This window comes from Rhodamnia argentea, chromosome 4 (assembly GCF_020921035.1).
Source record: "Rhodamnia argentea isolate NSW1041297 chromosome 4, ASM2092103v1, whole genome shotgun sequence".
NCBI classification, from domain to species: domain Eukaryota; kingdom Viridiplantae; phylum Streptophyta; class Magnoliopsida; order Myrtales; family Myrtaceae; genus Rhodamnia; species Rhodamnia argentea.
Genome location: NC_063153.1, coordinates 25,751,496 through 25,773,159, shown reverse-complemented (window position 1 = coordinate 25,773,159; position 21,664 = coordinate 25,751,496). Strand labels below are relative to the sequence as shown.

At 40.3% G+C, this 21,664-nt stretch overlaps 2 protein-coding genes across 2 annotated transcripts in view; both read left to right on the top strand.

The window, feature by feature from the left end:
- The window catches only part of LOC115754017 (disease resistance protein RUN1-like), a 309,474-nt gene that overhangs the window by 153,908 nt on the left and 133,902 nt on the right, over positions 1-21,664 (top strand). The gene's annotated exons all lie outside the window — the stretch shown is intronic.
- On the top strand, positions 6,377-11,787 carry LOC125314548 (disease resistance protein L6-like). Its single transcript, XM_048277083.1, has 2 exons — positions 6,377-6,391; positions 11,125-11,787. The coding sequence occupies exon 2, from the start codon at positions 11,132-11,134 to the stop codon at positions 11,612-11,614; it is 483 nt and encodes a 160-aa protein (XP_048133040.1). The 5' UTR covers positions 6,377-6,391; positions 11,125-11,131; the 3' UTR covers positions 11,615-11,787.

The following is a 21,664-nucleotide window of genomic DNA, read 5'->3' as shown; positions in this document are numbered from 1 at the left end:
CCCATAAATTTTTCAAATTTTTATTTTTGGGAAACGCGTGTAGTAGGCCTGACTTTTCTTTCTACTTATTCCTGCTAAATAGTTGGATAAGTATGTTGAATTAATCAGGTTCTTTTATATGGATAGTTCTTAGAAATTAATAAAGCCATGGATTATGCTCGATATGCTAGCAATTGTTTGCAGACTCAGTGTTTTAACTGATGCGTAAACCAAGGTGTATAATCTACTTATGTTGTAAAAATCTTCGGATCAAGAAAGTTAAGTTAGATTAAAAAAATAGCACTTGTTCAATTATGGGAATCGATCCAACCCCCAAAACTAATTACTGGGTTTAACTAATATCTCTGGAGTAAGGAAGAAAAACCGTATATTCAAAACCCATGTAGGCACGTGTCCTACTAGTGTATAAAAATGAAGCGAATAGGCATATGACTAGTATACCATCATAAAATCATATTCCAACATTTAGCACTCCTATTTCTACTATTTGTCAACCCATTATTTATGAGCAATTCATTGGATATTTTCCATGATCCGTAAATGAAATAAAATATGCATTTTGTACCTTAACTATGGTGTGAAGCATTGGAATGTTCGCACTTCAAAGCAGATGGATTGGATGATATTTAGGATTTCTTATGCTACAATACTAGGAGAAGACTGATTCCTTTTTTGTAGTACTAGGAAGATGCAATGGAAACAGATGAAGAAGAATCAATGATTGAGACCGACAACTACTATCTTCAGGACTCGCCATACTGCAGAGGTTTTCTATGGTCTCCAGAGCGCGGCACTGAGCTCGACTCTAGGGGTAAGTCACTGCTGTTAGAATGAGTTTACTGTCATTCTGTCACACAATCTAACATCTGTTAGCTTACCGACATACAAAAGCTAACAGGAATTGAAATCGTGCTATTAGTTTGGATAAAATATCATCTATTAAGTTCCCTCAATAGCACAAATTATTCTTGCAGGTTTGAATGACTCAGTTTCCTCCACGAACCACATCTTCAGATGTTCCCGAGCGTTCGTGCTCAATTCTATAAACTAAATGTGACTGACTCAAGCGATGGACAGATGAATGAATTCATGATGTGATTGAGTTTGGGAATCTTGCGAAATAGCGACAAGTAATGGAGTTTGCTCTGCTTTGAGGACAGGTCCTCCCTCTTCCAGGTCCATAACAGGGGAAGTTTACTGTCGATTTGTCCAAGGTACTTAATTCAATTTTGTGAAAACCCAACTGTGCGCGCAACATGATACTTTTCTCGAAATTGGGCAATATGAAAATACTCAGACCGGGGCAAGCTCTAGGTATCAGTATATTCAACTAATAATTTTTACTCCATAGGTAACTCTTTTTCTTTCTTATCTGTAAGAAGTCAGTTTTAAACAGTTAAATAAGACGATGACATAATTCTCCAGATAACCCAGTACTTCAGAGTCGGTTGCTGTAATTGTTGTCATTTTTCGGTCATTTTTCCCTTTTTTTTTGTACATTAACGGTTCTTGTAAAGTTGCTCAATTAAATATAGAATGCACATATATAAAAAAAAAAACAAAATAGGTAAAATGGAGAAACAACTGAGCTCGAAATAGACGGTATTTGCGACTGTTGATCATCGAAATCAACTTAGCAAAAGCTCCTTGAAAATCTCTTGTGATTTACTACTGCGCACTATCATTAGCTCTGCATTACGCTGTCATAGATGACTAGACCCAAGAGAAGATAATCTTTGTCCTTCCTGTGCCAATGTTTGCGAATTCTACAGAAGTAATGGTAGAAGAAAATTTGGATGGTATCGGCATTTGGGCATTCTAAGAAATTCACTGCTAATGGCAGAAGAGACTAATTAGGTGATATCTGCATCTTTGCATTCTGCAATGCTAGTCAAAGAGCCATTCGAATTTTCTTCTAGTAGGTGGCAGCGGAAGAGGCCATCGAAAGATTGATGGCGGCTGTTCAAACAATTCGCTGCTATTACTTTTTCTTTCTGCTATCATGATGCAATGTCCATTAGAATGTTTTCCATTTGCTGCTATCATTTTGCAGGTGCACCTGCCTGGTGCATCTTTGGATGTTTGATAAATGGTTCTACAACTTATTTGTCCAGGGCTGAGATCATCTGTAGGCCAGTGTATTGTCGAGCATAGATGGCTTTGAACACTAAAATATCTAGTTTTGAGATATCTTCTTCAGCTTCTCTCTGGCCTAATACTTCGGTTTCAAATTCTTCATGAAATGCGGCCCTCCGTGGCAGTTGCGTGATTTGATATATGAATCAGATTCTTCGCCAAATAAATGTGATGTCGCTACCTAAATTATGAAGATGGCTACCACAGAGTAAATAGAGAAATGCCAAAAGCAAGTTGATCACGGTGTAACGAAGAGAAATGTTGCAAGATATCTCCTCCCTAATGTGTGAGGCAAGATATTTGGAGTTCAATTTCATTGGACGAAACCTTTATGGTCCCTTAATTACGGGACTTTTGCCAACTGAGGTCCTTGATCTCAGGGTATTTTATTGATAGAGTGATATCATCTGATTACCTACTAGACCTTAAGCTTTGATCCTTAGGCCGATAAGGATGTAGCAAAAGAATCCTGCTTATTTTGTCGAAGCTCATAGTACCCATGAACTCGAAAGGAAAAAGAAAGTGGAATAACAAAAGTGGAAACAACATGCCTCTTGACCAAACTCTTCTCTCTTTGCAGATACAGAGGAGAGCTCTATGTGTTACTGTTGAAGTTCCTGGGAATTGGATTCTTGGACTTCACTGGATAAAGCAGGCCGCCAAGGGTCTAGTTTCAGGTTGATTCTGCTGAAGCTAGTGCAAAATAGTTCTATATACAATATATAACGGGCTAGGAATGACTTGCTGCATCAGCAAAAGGTTTGATTCTGATTTGGCAGAGGCCTTAAAGTTCTAACTGGCAGCCGAACGTGAACTGGTGAGCTCGGCTTTTAGCAACCATTTCTGTAACTGTTTTGGATATTGGGCTGCTATTGTTCATGTTCTGGTTGGAGCTGACGTTGTTGCTCGAGTGTTTTCCTAGTTATCTGTTGTGTTGTACTCAGCTGCCAGTAATGGTTTGCTGTATGTGACTCGTACTGGGTCTGGCTTCCCAGCATAGTTTGATGAAGAAACGAATTTAACTTACCCATAAAAAAAAATTGTATATGAGTATTTTTGGAGTTTGATCATTATCATACGAGTAACTTCTAGCACGTCTCCTGCATCACATTTCCTTTACCATAGTTCACTCACTATTCAAAAACCGCAAGTAATGACGTCGGACCGATGCTCAGACCAAGTAACTAATAAGAACACAAAAAAGGAAAGGAAATGACATACCTATTGAAAGACTTTCTCTCTTCCAAAATTTAGTATAAAGTTTATTCATTTCCTTTTAAGTCTCTTGGACTAAAGTTTTCTGCAGCCATTAGCCAATTACATCTCGGAAGATTATGACATTTGAAGCATCGGTACATTAGACAGTCTTGTTCTATCGTGGAGTAAGCTGATAGGCCAAAGAAACCACCAAACTTGCCATGACCGAGACAACACATTCTGTCGACTCAAGTCAATACTAGTTTTGAGGCCCATGAGATATCTAATAAGGTCTTCATTTAGCGTTTGCTCGCATGGCCAAAAATTAGCAGTCACCGTGACTGTAACTTTCGCTGGCCCGACCGCCAGACCGGCAGCCCGTTACTACCAGCCCCAACCACCGGCACTACCGATATTGATCTCTACTTTGAATTATTAGTCTCCGTGCTATATCCTGCTCTAAATTGTCATCTCACAATTTTCTCTATCAACTCATTAAAGAACAATGCGGATTTTATCACTTCTACATTAATAGATACCCTGTAACAGTCAACCAATATAGTGCTTCCATGGCTTTAGTAGAGAAGCCAACGGCATCACGCCTTGTTTTTTATTATCTAAAATCCCAATGACGTTCTTCACATATATCACGAGTTTGTTAATTTTATCTAATAAATGATGTGATAATTTCATGTCGGATGCATTAATAAGCCAATTATTCGTAGCACGATATCCACTTATTTCAATCCTCAATTAAATCTTGCTATATCACAATAAAAGTACTTTAGTGGAATTTCTTAATAGATGTTGCTTTTCTCTTCCGAAAAAGCATGCGTTTCACGGTGAAAAAAATAATACCTGATAAGAAAATGTGCGGTCTTTGGCGTATGCTTTTATTCTTCTAGTCCCTGATTTCCACTATTTCTCTGAAATTTGAGCAAATCATTTAATTCTTCGAATTTAACAGTGAACTTAAGGAAATAGTCCAGAGAAGTGACGGCTTATGAGTGGTAAACACATATTCTATCAGTCATGACAATATTAAAAAAAATGACAGCTTATAAGTGGTATGTCCATATTTAAGACTAGTGGTCTAGGGTTCAACAAAGTCTTGACATTCTTTATATATGATCTTGTGGGGTTACATGCAACTATATCGAAGTAAAAGGTTCACTCCATCTTAGGTGACACCAGAGCAACTCAATAAAATAGAAAATTAAGTGAAAAATTTTACTTTACGTCAATGTGCTTTGATGCTTTTTCGGTTAAGTTCGGATACTTTCATCTTTGTTAATGAAACCCCTCTACTTGTACAAATAGTCTAATCAAGTCTCTCGGACACCAAATTTGACCAAATTCAGTGGATGTGATCGTCCAACGATATCAGAGTTGACATGGACAACATTTGCCAACACGGACGCCACCATGGGGGAAAGAGGGAGTTGTTTTGTCACTTTTTTTTTTTTTTCCGATGGTAGCATTCATGTGGATATCAATAATGGCAGAATGCTGCCCATATCAAACTTTGACGTTGTTCGAGCCATTCATTCTCCGGAGGAAATCAGAGCCAAATTGGGTGACCGATGAAACTCTTAAGCCTTCGTCAAGTTTTACCACACACAAAAACAGATTTCATAAAATCCAATTTATGTTGCAAGATTGTCGTGGTCGACAGAAGCATTCGATACTCAATTTTAGAGGTATTTATTGAATCATAGGAGGCACGTAGGGCCATTTTTAGTACTTAGTTTCTGTTTGTGCGATCGTGGATTGTAGATTATAAATAGTGGAATTATACTCTCTATAAAGGAAAGAACACATGTTATTCACCTATGTTCTTAGCCTATTTCACATTTCTAGCACCATTTACATTTCTGGCATCGTACCTTTATATTTCTTGCCGTTTACATTTCCCATACAAGAATCAACAAATGACCTTTGAAACCTTTCTTGATCGGCCAGGAAAGACTGCACCGCTTTGCGGCCGGGAAGCGAAGGGAATGAGCTCGTCTGCTTCTCATCCACATAGACTCTTCTCTGTGCCCCTTTCGAATTCACTTCACGTGCCATTGGCGCTTTGCTCTCCTCTTATTCTTCATTGGACGCTTCGGATGGACTTCGCCGTTCTTTCCCAACTCAAATAGAAAGGCTTTATCACATCGAGATGTTGATTTGTTTCCGCCCCCAATGAGATGGGGAATTTTTAGCCCCTATTTCTGTACTTTTTGGCCCTTCATCTTTCCAAATGGAGGCCCGGCCCAGCTCATGTCGTTTCAACAACCGGCGGGGAGCACCTCAGTATAGCAAACGGTAGCCACAACGGTTCCTTCCCAAAGGTTTCAAATTGTAAAACGGATAAAAATTTTCAATCTTTTAAGCATTCGCTAGCCCTTATTGACAATGGAGTTGGGAAGAGAGTGGCTAGATCATTATTTCTAAAAGATTTTTCACTTTCATAGTGAAACAATAATGTTGCATCATAACCAAATGGTTTCTGTTTCTTTCCTTGGTAGAATCAATTTCGTCAACATGTTTAACACACAACCTCAATTACAAACTTGATAAAAACATTAAGACACGATAATATGGTGGACATTGTAGTTGTTCTAACAGTTACGCGTTTCATTATGAAAGAAACAAACAAGAAGATGAAAATAAGATTAAAAAGTAAAGACAAAACGAAATAAAATTTAGGGAAGGATATATGAAATTTTAGCGGAATGTAACTTTTCTCTTATTGGTTCTCTTAGTAATTACTTCTGCCTTCATAATAACCTACATATGGAGAGGTCGATGAAAACGCCCCGCATATCGGATCTTCTGAATGAGTGGGTGTTTTTGTTTTTCCAATCGGGAGAGGATTGTACTAAATACAAAGGCAGTAATAAATGTTGATAAGGATTGGATAGGATTTTGTTAATAAATGAGATGGAGTTAGGTAAGAGCTAATTCTTTCGATTGAGATACACGAGATGTGTTTCGCAGAAGGAAAGAAAGATGCTGCTTGAAGATGCCTTGATGCGAAACGTGCATACAGAAAAAAAAAATGTCAGAAAAATGTCCTATATGTGTTGGCAAATTGGCGTTACAATAATGTGAAAAAGGGTGCCTTTCTTACAGCTCATTAGACAGTGAGTAATGAACGAAGTTGCAAACTAATTTCTCGACTGCTGAAGGGTCACATCAACTTCATTTTTGTTCTATTTTTTGGGGGATGGTTGACGCCGGTTAAGTTGAAAGAGCTGATGTTGATTTGTTTTAGAAATGTAGTTGGTGGAGAAACATTAGCATCTTTGGAAATTTTGGTTTGTCTTTTAGTCTAACTTAAATTTTCTTATCATTAGCAGTTGGTCGAGAAGTTCAAGACTTTGTTACATTTCTAGCACCATTTGCATTTTTGGCACCGTACCTTTATATTTCTTGCCATTTACACTTACCATATAAGAATCAACAAAGCACCTTTTAAGCCTTTTTCGATCGGGCTAGATCGTTATTTCAAAGGTTTCTTACTTTCATGGTGAAACAATAATGTTGCATCATAACCAAATGGTTTCTGTTTCTTTCCTAAGTAGAATCAATTTCGTCAGCATGTTTAATAGACAACCTCAAATTACAAACTTGATAAAAAAAAAAAGACATAATAATATGGTGGACATTGTAGTTCATGAGGATGGCGGTTTAACAATTACTCGTTTCTTTATGAAAGAAATAAACAGGTAGATGAAAACAAGATTAAAAAGTAAAGACAAAATGAAATAAATTTTGGGAAGAATATTTGAAATGTTAGCAGAAGATGGAATTAGGTAGTAGCTATTTCTTTCGATTGAGATACATAGGATGTGACTATCCTCCAATTTCATGACTTTGACCAATTATATTTTTTTGTTATAAAATTTGGAGCTCGACAGGGACAGACCTCTTGTCTGAGCATCGCCTGCCGATCCAAGCCCAAAGCTCGAATATCCATTTCAAGGAAGAAGCTTTTGACGGATTCCTCCAAATCGGTTTGTGCACTCACATGATTTCTACCTCTTAACACCACCGAAGTTGCAGCTCCAACTCCAAGTCCGAGCAAGCAGAAACCAGAGCGAGACGAGAGACCTTTTGTGAGGGAGACCCCCCCAAAACATGGCAGAAACCAGTGGTTCAGGCTCATTGGCGACTAAGTACGACGTGTTCCTGAGCTTTAGAGGGCCCAACACCCGCAACACCTTCACTGACTGCCTCTTCCGGACCATGGTTGGCCAGGGGATCGTTGCCTACAGAGACAGTGAAAAGCTTCATGAGATTGAGGATGCATTATAAAAATAAATTAATTAGAGGATTATGATTAGGCATGAGATTGAGACAAGGTGAGTGTGCGAATTCATCCCTTCGCGACTATTAAGGGCGTGAATGAAAATCATTACTATTATTTATTTTTCTATTTTTCTATAGAGGTTTGGAACAAAAATCGGTTTGACAAAATAATTTTATTTTCCTATTTACGAAACAAATTTTTAGCCCAGAAGTAGATTTGCAATAAAAATGAAAAGAAGAAATTTTATACTTTTCTATTTCTGGAATAGAAAAAAAATAAGAATTCTTTTCATCGCTCGCTCCCTCTTTCTTGCGTCCCTTTTGCTGGGCGTCGGTCGCCGTTCGGCATTTGGCAGCCGCGGGCCGCCGTTCGGTTTGGACAAATCAAAATCCTTCAAACGGTCGGTTTCGTACGCAGGTCAAACAGAGGAAGTGTCCATGCAACTTCCCCTCTCTGTCTGTTGCTCCACTCCCTCTATTTTATTCTTCCCTTGTCCTCTCTTGCTTTCGACGCTCATTCTCTCTCCCTTATTTTTCTTCTCTGTGTTTTTTCTTCCCCTCAATTACTGCACCTCGTGTTGACGTCGTGATGAAGTCTCTTGTGATTGCAATGAGACTTAGCATGGAAGGGCACAAGCTGCTGCAGCAAAATGTTGATTCGGATTTGGGATTGGCCGTTAGTAAACAGTCCTGTAACTGTCTTGGATATTCACGTCCTGGTGGTTTGCGAGTAATAACTTGTTTGTGACTTGTACTGGGTTTGGCTTCCCAGCATAGCATGATGAAGAAGTGGTAACACAGAGCAACATACTTCGGATTCCACTTTGAAATCCATAGTGAACTCGAAGGAACCTGTAAAAATTAATTTCATCTATAAACGAGTGCAACAAAAATGAAAGACCATAAGAAAATTAATTACAGAAAAATAGATTGGAAAAAAGAGCATATATATCACTAGACCAATACGCTCGTCTAAAAGAAAAAGAGAGGAAAAGAAAAAGGCCATCAGGGGTACGTTTATTTGACGGAAAATCAATCATTTGAAAAATATTGTTCTAAAAATGATCATTTGTATTGTTTAAAATAATTAGGCAATTCAAAATTTTTCATTATCGATAACAATTTAGGGCTTAACATTTACGTGAATATTGATTTTTTTTATTAATTAATTTTTGTAAGCCATTCGAGCGATCATTTTAGGAAATATTGTCCGAATCATTCATTTTGTTGAGAGACTGTGGTCTCATCTTCATAACCGTATATCAACCACAATGATTCGGTTCCTCACTCGTGAGATTGGTGAGAATATCTATTTTGTAGCTCATGTTCTGAGCATTCACGGAGGAAGGCGTGTGCTACTTAGAATTTTACTCACCCATAAAATAAAGTCACTGTGTCTGAAACTTTCATCGGCCGAACCTCCAATCTGGTGGCCCACCAGCCCCAACCACCGGCATCACCACATCTCCTCCATCACTTGGTACCGATGCTTCATCTCTCGACATTACATTGCTAGTCATGTTCATGTCTATTGCCCAAAGATTATTATGTCAGTTCATCGTACATGCCACATGGGGATAATCATTTCTCATGTATAAAGGGGGACCATTAATAGATTGTGAGGTGTTTCCTATCACCTCTGGTTCACGATTTCAGGTATTCCCTCCTCTTATGCCCCTCCTCGGGAGACTTTCTATGGCGCTACTTCGTTTTGCTTTGACCTTTGTTATTGGACTCTCTATATTGAATCATTAGTCTCTTTGCTACATCACGCCCAAGACTATCATCTCCCACTACCTCTCCTGCTCATTAAAGAAAAGAGATGGATTACCTATTCTAAGGTAATCGATACCCGTATGACGGTGAATCAACACAATACTCCCATGACTCTGGTAAAGAAGCCAACGGCATCATGTAAGTGGGCTTTGATGGAAGTATATACGACATATTGAAATTTAAACATCATATTCATCATATATGACAATTATTTAAAATCCTCGTTACATATAGAGTTTGAAGTTTCGTTGTTGCCGCAACATCTTTCTCTTTGACCGTTTCTATTAGCATTAGACTCAACATGAATATATTATTTGCCCTTTGCATTAACTCATCTTCATTGGCACCTTTCGGCAACTAAGCTTTGCCATCCAATGCCAAGGCCAAACCTAGGTAATTAATAGCGCACATATCTCGTTTCACCACCAAGTTGTTTCTCTTGTTAAACTTGTTAAACTTCTCAATTTCTATTTTTGCTCCAACATGATTGCACCCATAGAGTTTCTGGACAACGTTTAGACAAGCTAAAGCTCCAAGTCAAATCTAGAAAGAAATCCTAACCCTTGCTCCATGCTAATTGTTGTAAAATTAATGCGGAGGCTAATAAAATCTTCCCATTAAAATCAACGCAAGAGAATGAAACAACCAAATAAACCAATGAGAAACAACAAAAAACGTAACGAATTTATTTGGTTCAGTATGAGCCTTACTTCACAGGGAGAGTTAATCACAAATAATCCAGTTCAAATGCTTAAATTGACCATGTTTACCCTTACGGAGAATTACATCACAGTTTGAAACAACTGTCTCCAAAAACAATAAAAATAAAATAAAATAAAATGAAAACGTGAGGATATAAACTCTTTGCACAAAGAAAAGATCACCGTGAGTTCCTCTTCCTCTGGGCGGCTAAAAGGAGAACTCCACCTTTTTCTTTTTTTTATTCATGTTTTGCGCTGCTGAAGCCGAAGGTGATGAGAAATATAAAACCCATCACCTTTTTATTTCTCTTCCTCTATTATATCAGCCCCATCTTCTGTTAGGCCGAAACGAGTCTTCTCCTAACATTGTCACTGCAATGTTAGGGGTGACATTGATCAAATCGAACCGTCCAAATCAAAATAAATAACCTGATTTGATTCATGTCACCCCTTCAAAGTTTTTAAAAATTGTCGCCTAAAATTTTCTCCTCCTTTTGAAGAGATGGCATTGATCAAATTGGGCCGTCCAAATGAACGGCCCGATTTGATCAATGTCACCCCTAACATTGAATTGATAATATTAGGGTATCCATTTCCATCTCATCTGAATTTACAATTTTTTTTTTTGGTCATAATCTGAATTTACAATTGAGATCGTAAGTATTGTCAATCATAAATATTAAATGTCAATTATAGCAGTTTTTGATGATTATTATTAGCCACAAATTCTCAAAGGGTCGAAGCTCACAAATATTGCTTTCTGTCTTTCTCTTTTCCTCTCCTGCTTTCCGACACTCATTCTCTCTCTCCCTTATTTTCTTCTCTTCCTCCTCGTTCCCGGCCCCGCTCCTCTTTCTTCCTTTTGTCTTCTTATGCCCCTCATTTTCCTCTTCCGTGTCCTTTTGACTAAACTTTCTCCCTTTTTCTCTCTCCCTTTTGCAGGGACGTTTTGAGTATCCTCTCTTTCCACACGGTTTCATTACACCTCCTGTTTGTGCAGCTGCAAAGTCCGAGCAAGCAAAATGGCATCAACCGGTGGTTCCGGCGCGTCCGCAGCCCAGTACGACGTGTTCCTGAGCTTCAGAGGGCCCGACACTCGCAACAACTTCACCGACTTCCTCTACCGGTCCATGGTCGGCCAGGGGATCTTTGCCTACAGAGACAGCGAAGAGCTCCACGCCGGTGACCGGATCGACGATCTCCTCAGAGCAGTCGACAACTCCAAGATCTGCATACCGGTCTTCTCCAGAGGCTACGCTTCGAGCCCTTGGTGCCTCCGTGAGCTCGCTCGTATGATGGAGCTCTATGAATCGACCAGGAAGCCGGAGATCCTACCCATCTTCTTTGACGTCTCAGCCTCTGACGTCAAGCTCAAGACGGAACTGTACGTGAAGGACTTGGACAAGTACGAGCAGAGGGCCGGAGGCGACAGCAAGGAACAGTGGGAGGCGGCTCTGAGAAAAGTGGGTCAGATCGGGGGATGGGAAGTCCAAGGGAAACCGTAAGTAAATGCTTGTAACTTTTTTCAAGCTTCAGTCGATATGCTATTCTCTTTGTGTTCTTTTGAGTAGGAGTGAAAACAAGCTAGTGGCTCGAAATTAGATATGAAGTATGTTGGTCGCTGCGTCATATACAAACCGGTTTTTTGGTACATGAGCAGTAAATTTCATCAGGGGAAAAAAAGAGCCAATCCACGAATTCTCAAAAATAAGCAGGGTCATTGTGGCTAATGATAGTTATGTGAGTGACTTTGATGAAATTCTAGAATGACGTCTGTAATTTGGTCCGCAAAGAAATATCTTCTTTCTCAGAAATAGGAAGTAGTAGTGAGATTGTTATTTTGTTTTCCTTTTACCGAAAGTGTTTGGTTTGTGGCAGACACGGTGAAGTTATTGAACTTGTTGTGAAAGAGGTTCTGCTTAAGCTGGAAGCAAGACAAAGACCTCTGCACGGCAAATTGGTTGGGGATGAGAATGAGACAAGGTGAGTGTGCGAATGCATCCCCTCACAACTAGTAAGGCGTGAATGAAAACCATTATGATTTTTTATTTTTCTATTTTTCTATAGGGATTTGGAACATATATCGGTTTGGTAAAATAATTTTATTTCCTATTTACGAGACAAATTTTTAGCCCAGAAGTAGGTTTGGAATAGAAATGAGAAGAAGAGATTTTCTACTTTTCTATTTTTGAAATAAAAAAAGAAATAAGGATTCTTTTCATCGCTTGCTTCATCGCGTCCCTTTTGCCGGCCGCCGGTCGCCGTCCGCCATTTGCCAGCCGCTAGCCGGCATCGGATTTGAACAAATAAAAATCCTTCGGACGGTCGGTTTCGTGCGCAGCTCAAACAGAGGAAGTGTCCGTGAAACTTCCCGCCTCTGTCCAATGCTCCACCCCCGCAATTTTCTTCTTCCCTTGTCCTCTCTCGCTTTCTGACGCTCATTCTCTCTCCCTTATTTTTATTCTCTTCTTTCCTTTGGTTTCTCATGCCCTCATTTTCTTGTTCCGCGTCCCACATGTTCCCCTCCTTTTGACTGAACTCTCCCACATCTCTCTGTTTTTTTCCTCCCCTCAATTATCGCACCTCGTGTTGACGTTGTGATGAAGTCTCTTGTGATTGCAATGACACTTAGCATCGAAGGGCACAAGCCGCTGCAGCAAAATGTTGATTCGGATTTGGGATTGACCGTTGGTAAATAGTCCTGTAACTGTCTTGGATATTCACGTTGTGGTGGGAACTAATGTCGTTGCTTGAGTAGTTTGCGAGTAATCATTTGTTTGTGGCTTGTGCTGGGTTTGGCTTCCCAGCATAGTATGATGAAGAAGTGGTAGCATGCGACAACAGACTTGGGATTCCACTTGGATAAATCCATAGTGAACTCGAAGCAACCCGTAAAAATTAATTGCATCTATCAGCGAGGGGCAACAAAAATGAAAGATCGTAAGAAAATTAATTATAGAAAAATAGATTGGACAAAAGAGCATATGTATTATTGGGCATTGGGCCAATACGCTGGTCTACAGGAAAAGAGAGGAAAGGCAAAAGGCCGTCAGGGGTACGTTTATTTGACGGAAAATCAATCATTTGAAAAATATTATTCTGAAAATGATCATTTGTATGGTTTAAAATAACTAACCTATTTAAAATTTTGCGTTATCGGGAACAATTTAAGGCTTAACATTTACGTGAATAATATTTTTTTTATTAATCCATCTCTGTAAGCCATTTGAGCGATCGTTTTAGTAAAATGTTGTCCGAATCGTTCATTTTGTTGATAGATTGTGATCTCATCTTCATCACCGAATATCTACTACAATGATTCGGTTCCTCCCTTGGGAGATTGGTGAGAGTATCTATTTCGTAGTTCATGTTCTAAGCATTCACGAAGTAAGGCGCGCATAATGCTTAGTATTTTGCTCACCCATAAAATGAATTCATAGTGTTTGAAACTTTCACTGGCCCGACCTCCAATCTGGTGGCCCACCATCCCCAACCACCGGCACCGCCACATGTCCTCCATCACTTGGAAGCGATGCTTCTTCTCTGGACGTTACATTACTAGTCATGTTATGTCTATTGCCCTGAGCTTATTATGTTGGTTCATAGCACATGCCACATGGGGATAATCATTTCTCATGTACAAAGGTGTGACTATTAATACTTGAAAAAGACCTTACGATATCTAGAAGTTGTCTGGTGTCTAGAAGGCGTTGCCCCTTTGAGACCCTCGCTCCAACAGCTACTTGAAAAAGACCTTTTGATATCTAGTTGTAGTATATCTATCTACCCTCTCATGATGGACACCCCATGTGAAATTCGAGATTTTAGATCTCTCAAAGTGCAACTCAGCTCATTAGTCACCGGAAGATACTATCAAGTTTCGGCGATGGGTACAAAAAGTCGATACCCCGAATCACCAATTTCTTAAGCGAGCTAAATCGTTTCTTTTGTCGAATATAACACTTCGACAGCATGATCTCTTTTTTCCCTAACGTGGGACCATGCCATGAGCCAGATTGAGGTTGGAGAAATTTGAATCAGTCTCGATGCCGAACGCGAGCCAACTCAAAACATCGGGTCGATTACGCACGGTTCAATTCTCTTCTTCGCCCAACAAACGCAGGAATGATGCAAAGCGACATGGATTGGATGGCTACGTGATTTGACACGACGTATTGGGAATGTCTGATTACGTGGCGTGCGATGAACCAATGATCGAACACCACGCGTACGGTCGGAATTGGGAATGCGTTTAGACGCACGCGACTTGAATGCGGACGGAAGCCACGTCGGCCCTGAGTCCGAGCATGAGGAAACTTCCCAACAACCTCACGTGTCATTTTCTCATTGGTGGAGACTCTTTAACCGCTGAGACTGGCAGTTTTGACTAGCGGTTGAAAACCGCTTATCATAGTTTGAAACACTTGCCTGCACAAAAAATAAAGAAAAAACATGAGAACCTATTTGACTGGGTCGAAGGAATCTGTTCGCACAAAGATGATGCCGGGCTACCCATTTTTGTTGCCACTACTGCACAGCCATCGCCAAGGCCGGCGATGGCTGGCCTGGCCTCGATTGCGGCCGGCGACGCTAGGCCTCGTCTATTGCCTACCACCGGCCGAAGAAGAAGGGAAAATGAAAAAAGAAAAAAATAGCAAAAAAGGGAAAAATTAAAAATTAAAAAAAATTAAATTTTAGGATTTTGAAAAGTTAAATAAAAATCAACTCAAGAGAATGAAACAACCAAATAAATCAATGAGAAACAACAAAGAACGTAACGAATTGAGACTCTGAGCCTTACTTCACAGGGAGAGGTAATCACAGATAATCCAGTTCAAATGCTTTAAATCCACCGTGTTTACCCTTACGGAGAATTACATCACAGTTTGAAACACTTTGTCTCCACCAAAAATGAAAACGTGAGGATATAAACTCTTTGCACAAAGAAAAGATCACCTTGTGTTCCTCTTCCTCCGGGCGGCCAAAAAGGAGAACTCTTACCTTTTTCTTTTTTTAATCCTTGTTTTGCGCTGCTGAAGCTAAAGCTGATGAGAAAAATAAAACCCACCATCTTTTTATTTCTCTTCCTCAAGTATTATATCGGCTCCTTCTTCTGTTCGGCCGAAACGAGCCATCTTCGTGAGGATAATATCTGAATTTACGATTAAAAATGTACTATTTTTATTATTTATGATAGTACTATCAATTATAAATATTTTTTTATAGCAGTTTTTGACGATTATTATTATTACCCATAAATTCTCAAAGGATCGAAGCTTACAAATATTGCTTTCCGTGTTTCCCTTTTCCTCTCTTCCTTTCCGTGATCCATACGCCATTCTCTCTCGGTCTCTCCCTTATTTTCTTCTCTTCCTTTGTCTTCTTATGCCCCTCATTTTCCTCTTCCGTGTCCTTTTGACTAAACTCTCTCTCTCCCTCTCCCCCCTCGATTATTACACCTCCCGTTGAAGCCCGGCTCGAGGTCTCCCTTCTGCAGGGACGTTTTGAGTCGTCCTCTCTTTTCACACGATTTGTTCCGAAGTCCGAGCAAGCGACAAGCAGAGCCAGACTTACGAGAAACCTCAACACCCCCAAAAAACATGGCATCAACCAGTGGTTCCGGCAAGTCCGCGACACAGTACGACGTGTTCCTGAGCTTCAGAGGGCCCGACACTCGCAACAACTTCACCGACGTCCTCTACGGGACTATGGTCCGCCAGGGGATCGTTGCCTACAGAGACAGTGAAGAGCTCCACGCCGGTGACCGGATCGACGATCTCCTCAGAGCAGTCGGCAACTCCAAGATCTGCATACCGGTCTTCTCCAGAGGCTACGCTTCGAGCCGTTGGTGCCTCCGTGAGCTCGCTCGTATGATGGAGCTCCATGAATCGACTGGGAAGCCGGAGATCCTACCCATCTTCTTTGACGTCTCGGCCTCTGACGTCAAGCTCAAGACGGAACTGTACGTGAAGGACTTGGACAAGTACGAGCAGAGGGCCGGAGGCGACAGCAAGGAACAGTGGAAGGCGGCTCTGATAGAAGCGGGTCAGATCGTAGGATGGAAAGTACAAGGGAAACCGTAAGTGAATGCTTATATATACTTTTTCCATGCTTCAGTCGATATGCTATTCTCTCTGTTTTTTTTTTGGTAACCCAAAGAACCTCCGCACGACCGACAGCCGGGAGTAAACCCTGGGGTGACGCTAGCGGAGGACCCACCACCCCGACGCCACACTTAAGGTCTCTAATGACTGCGCTGGGTTTCGAACCCTTTCCCTTCGTGAGGGGAAGAGAGCCCGAAGCCAACGCAGCCACCACAGGCGGTGGTTGTTGGTCTGTGAATTTCATCAGGGGAAATGAGCAGTAAATTTCATCAGGGGAAAAAAAGAGCCAATCCACGCATTCTCATAAATAAGCAGGGTCATTGTGGCTAATGATAGTTATGTGAGTGACTTTGATGTAATTCTAGAATGACGTCTGTAATTTGGTCCGCAAAGAAATATCTTCTTTCTCAGAAATAGGAAGTAGTAGTGAGATTGTTATTTTGTTTTCTTTACTGAAAGTGTTTGGTTTGTGGCAGCTACGATGAAGTTATTGAACTCGTTGTAAGAGAGGTTCTGCTTAAGCTGAAAGTAAAACAAGTACATCTGGACAGCAAATTGGTTGGGGTAGACGAAGGAGTAGAGGCCATAATGGAGTTGTTAGATGTTGACTCCAGCGCTGGTGTGCGTTTCGTTGGAATTTGGGGAATGGGTGGGATCGGTAAGACTACTCTCGCTAAGTTTGTTTTCAATAAATTATGTCCCTGCTTTGATGGCCAATGTAGCTTCATCGGGAACATCAGAGAATTGTCAATCAGAAATGGCCTAGAAGATGTGCAAAAAAAGTTGGTAACCGACATTTGTGATTCTAGATTTGTCGAAAAATTTATCAACGCTGATGAAGGGATAGATAGCATAAAGAGGAGAGCTGGTTCTAAGAAAGTTCTCATTGTCCTAGATGATCTAGACAAGAAAGAACAGCTCAAGAAATTGGTGGGGGGGGCCTAACACTTTTGGCTCGGGGAGTAGGATCATCGTTACAACAAGGGATAAAACGATTCTGGACGAAGTAGAGGGAATCTTAACTTATGAAGTAGAGCAAATGGATCAAGGTAAAGCACTAGAGCTTTTCAGTTTGCATGCCTTTGACAGTGCCTCTCCTCCTAATACTCATCAGATTCTCTCTCGAGAAGTTGTATATGCAACGGGGGGACTCCCATTGGCTCTTGAAGTCATGGGTTCCTCTCTTCGTCAACAAAATGACGAAATATGGAAAGAAATGCTGAAAAGGTTGAAGAATGTACCTCATAATGAAGTTCGGGATAAGTTGAAGATAAGTTACGATGCATTAGATGATGTGGAAAAAGAAATTTTTCTCGATATCGCATGCTTCTTCATGGATGAAAAGAAGTCACGAGCAACCTATTTCTGGGATGCTTGCGGTCTATACCCACAAATCTCATTGAAAAAACTTAATGATCTGTGCCTAGTTAAAATTGTTAGGGATTCAACCAAAAATATGAATACATTTGGGGATGATATTATATGGATGCATGATCAGCTGAGAGACCTTGGAAGATATATTGTTCGCCAAGAATGTACCAAGTATCCGACAGGGCGAGGTAGTTTGTGGGATAACGAAGAAGCTCCGAGAGTAGTAAGGTCGAACAAGGTAAGGTAAAAGTAGGTTTCTTATGTTATTAACCGTACAATTGCTTTCCTACTTCCCATTCAAAAGATTCCTATTGGCAACTATGAATAACAAAGTTAATGTTTTCAAGCTCATTCTCATAGATGGTTTTTTATTGGCAGAGAAAGGATGAACTTCAAGCACTCAATCTATTTGGACATTGCATTACTGAAGAAGAACTTGAGATGATGCCTAATCTGAAATTCCTCAACTTAAGTATAGGGATTTTTGTTGGAGACGTCATCAATTATCTCCAGGAGCTAAGATGGCTTTCTTGGGATTCTCCTCCGCATTGTACAAGGGCCAATTTTCACTTGGAAAATCTAGCCGTTTTAGAACTTTCAAACGTTGACTACGGCGAAAACCGGGGTGGATGGAACATTTTGAAGGTGTGAATTCGTACTCTTGTTATCTCAGCACAGTATTCTCTCTTTGATCCTCCCCGATAATGTTTTAGCTACTTTTGCAGATGGCAAACAAATTAAAAGATCTTTCTCTCTCAAGATGTAGTTTATTGAAACGGACTCCCGACTTTTCTGCATGCCCGAGTTTGGAGAGATTGTCTCTTTCCGAGAATCGTAGCTTGCAAGAAGTTCACTCCTCTATTGGGAAGCTAAAAGATCTTACTCACTTGGACATTTGTTCTTGCGCGAGTCTTGAGAAGATTCCGGAATCAATAGGCAACTTGACATCATTACGGGAGTTGGATCTCTCACGTACGTCCATTGTTGAGTTGCCCGATTCTATAGAAAATCTCAAGCAATTGAAGGTGCTAAGGATAGAACATGGTGAGATAAGGAGGTTACCCGCCGGTATTGGCATGCTAGAGAGGTTGGAGGAGCTCTATGCCAATTGGTGTGAACTTGAAGGCGAACTTCCCGCTGAAATTGGCAAGCTATCGTGTCTAAGAATCCTAAACTTATCAAATACTCGTGTTAGTGTAGTGCCGACGGCAATCAATTCCCTCACGCAACTCCAAGAGCTGCATTTAATAGGTTGTAACAAGCTGCGAGAGTTGCCAGAGCTTCCCTCGAGTTTGAACTGTCTACATGTTAAATCGACAAAATTGCGGTTAGTTTCGGATCTCAGTAACCTCACGAATCTAGTGGAATTGCATCTTCCAAAGGTTCCCTTGCCATCAACGGGGTTGGGTTGCCATCCTCGACTTAGAGAACTCACTTATTCTGGCTTGGATAGTTTCAACTCAGTAGTTGGACCAAAACTTTCCAACTTGAAAAATCTGTCAAAATTACGTCTTTATCGCTCTTCACGTAGGAAAATTCAACTCGACGGGCTTGAATTGTTGAGGGATTTGGAGGGGGAAGATTGCCGGTTTCTCGAGGGATTGTCGGTTTTTTCATCAAGCATGAGGAAACTTCGTAAAATGGTAGTTCGGGATTGCCCAAAGCTACTTGAAATTCGATTTCGCAGTATGATGGAATCATTAAAGGTACTTCAAGTGGCATGCTGCGGTTCCTTGGGAGGGTTATATGGTTTATCAAACTCCAAGAAGCTGACGAATTTAGCTATCAAATGGTGCAATGAGCTACGAGTTGTTGAGGGCCTTGAAGAATTGGAGCTTTTGAATCTTTTGTCTGTAACCTGTTGTGGAACGTTGGAAAGGTTGATTGATGTATCCAACTCAAAGATACCAAATGAATGCACGATACATGTATGGGCTTGCGGGAAATTCCCAAGTACTGATGTCCGTGGTATCCGTTATAGTGATTATAGAGAGATGATTCTTGAGAGGACGAGGAAGACATTCAACGAGGTGCGCCTTCCTTCTATCCTTCCCTTTATTTTATATTTTTTGTTTTTCGTAATCGCATATAGTAGGCATGACTTTCCGTCATTTTCCCTTCTTTCGTTCTCTTCCTTAGTCTTTCCATCTGTCTCATACCCTCTTGGCATGTGGTGGTTCGTTTAGAGTACGAAAATATTCCGTCAATTTTATAGTGGACACGTGTGTTATGAGTTGGTTATGTAATTTGAATTCTTCCACCTGTCAACCATCTAATGGTGAGTACGTAAAACTTTCTCTTACATTGACATAATAAAGATCCTTTGTATAAACATGAAAACGATCTTGATTGTCCGAATAAATATATCTTAAAACAACTACACTTTTCTTCTAAAATTTAACGCAAAAAGAGATTAATTTATAGAAAAATATATTTGAAGCTAACTCAGTTTTGGTGTATCTTTTTTCACTTTTTTTTTTTTAAACTTTTTTCATGGCTCACCCAATTTTTGCCTTTTTCTCTTGTTCATGGAGCCTTGGCAAGTTTCTGGTGTTATTCGTTGAAAAGGTTGACTGAACATTTCACACATAAATATAGATCTCTCTCTCTCTCTCTCTCTCTCTCTCCCCGCGACGTACTTCCTGATTAATTATGAACATTTGACACATAAATTACATTCACTAACGAGAGGTCTGAAAATATCAGAATGAAAAAGACAGCCACAGCAACCATTGTTTATCGAGAATTTTCATGTGAAGTAAATAAACCTGTACCAAATAAGATGAGGAGCAGTGTTTATACATTTAGTGCGACGACATTGCGGGCTCGCCGACATGTTGGTGTAAGAACGTGCACTGCATCTTTAATTGTTAGCTGGATGGTAACTCATGAATGTGTCGTCTAACCCACTTGACCGTAGTCATTGCAGCTACGGATCAATTATGTCATGCTAGTAACAGAAGACTCTGTAGTTGGCACATGTTAATCTTAAGCAATCGTCGATCCTCTCATGCCCGATGATTGTGCTGTCATACGCTTGGTTGTGTGACTGGCTTTGCCCTACGGGTTCATGAGTGCTTGTGAAGCAAACGATTGTAATGTTTGGACTTAACGGCATGCTGATTAGATCGTAGTTGCATTTTCTTGTCCTCCAATATAGGTAGAAGACTTAACTCATCTTTTTCTGTTCTAGGAGGATGAAATAGATTCGGAAGATTCGACGGAGGAGAACGACAGCATTGATTGTCCAGATTTGGAAGATTCGACGATGGAGGAGAACGACAGCATGGATTGTCCAGATTTGGAAGATTCGACAGGGCAGAACGACAGCATTGTTTGTCCAGATTTGGAAGATTCGACACTGGAGAACGACAGCTGCAGAAGAATCAATGATGGAGACCAACACCTGCTATCCTCAGTGGCTATAGGGTCTCCAGACTTTTGGCACGAGCTCGGCTCTAGAAGTAAGTTGCTGCTGTTAGAATGAATATATTGTCATCCTGTCACACGAGCTAACATCTGTTAGCTTACCTAAATTCAAAAACTAACGGGAATTGAACTACGTCTTTGGATGCTTTGCTGATATCAGTTTGGATACGATTTCATCAATTAGCTTAGCTCGATAGTACAAACTATCTTGCAGGTTTGAATGACATTCAGTCTCCACCGCGAACCACATCTTCAGATGTTTCCAAGTGTTCATGCTCAATTCTGTAAACAAATATGACTGATTCAAGCGATGGAGAGATGAATGAATTCACAATGTGGTCGAGTGCGGGAATGTTGTGAAATTTCGAGAAGTAATGGAGTTTGCTCTAAGGACATGTCGCTCCTCTCCCAGGTCCATCACCGGGGAAGTTTATTGTCGAATGTCTGAGGTAATTAACTCTTTAACTGTGTGAAAACCCAATTGTGCGCCACATCAATTTCCGATGGACATGATACTTTTCTCAAAAGTGCGCAATATGAAAATACTCGGACTGGGGCAAGTTCTAGGTAACAGTATGTTCAACTAACAATTTTCCAACCCGAAGAAGCCATTTTTAAACAGCTAAAGAGAAGATTACCTAATTCTCCAGA

What these genes read in the sequence shown, in the direction of transcription:
- LOC125314548 (XM_048277083.1), top strand. Translation starts at nt 11,132, where the DNA reads ATGGCATCAACCGGTGGTTCCGGCGCGTCCGCAGCCCAGTACGACGTG.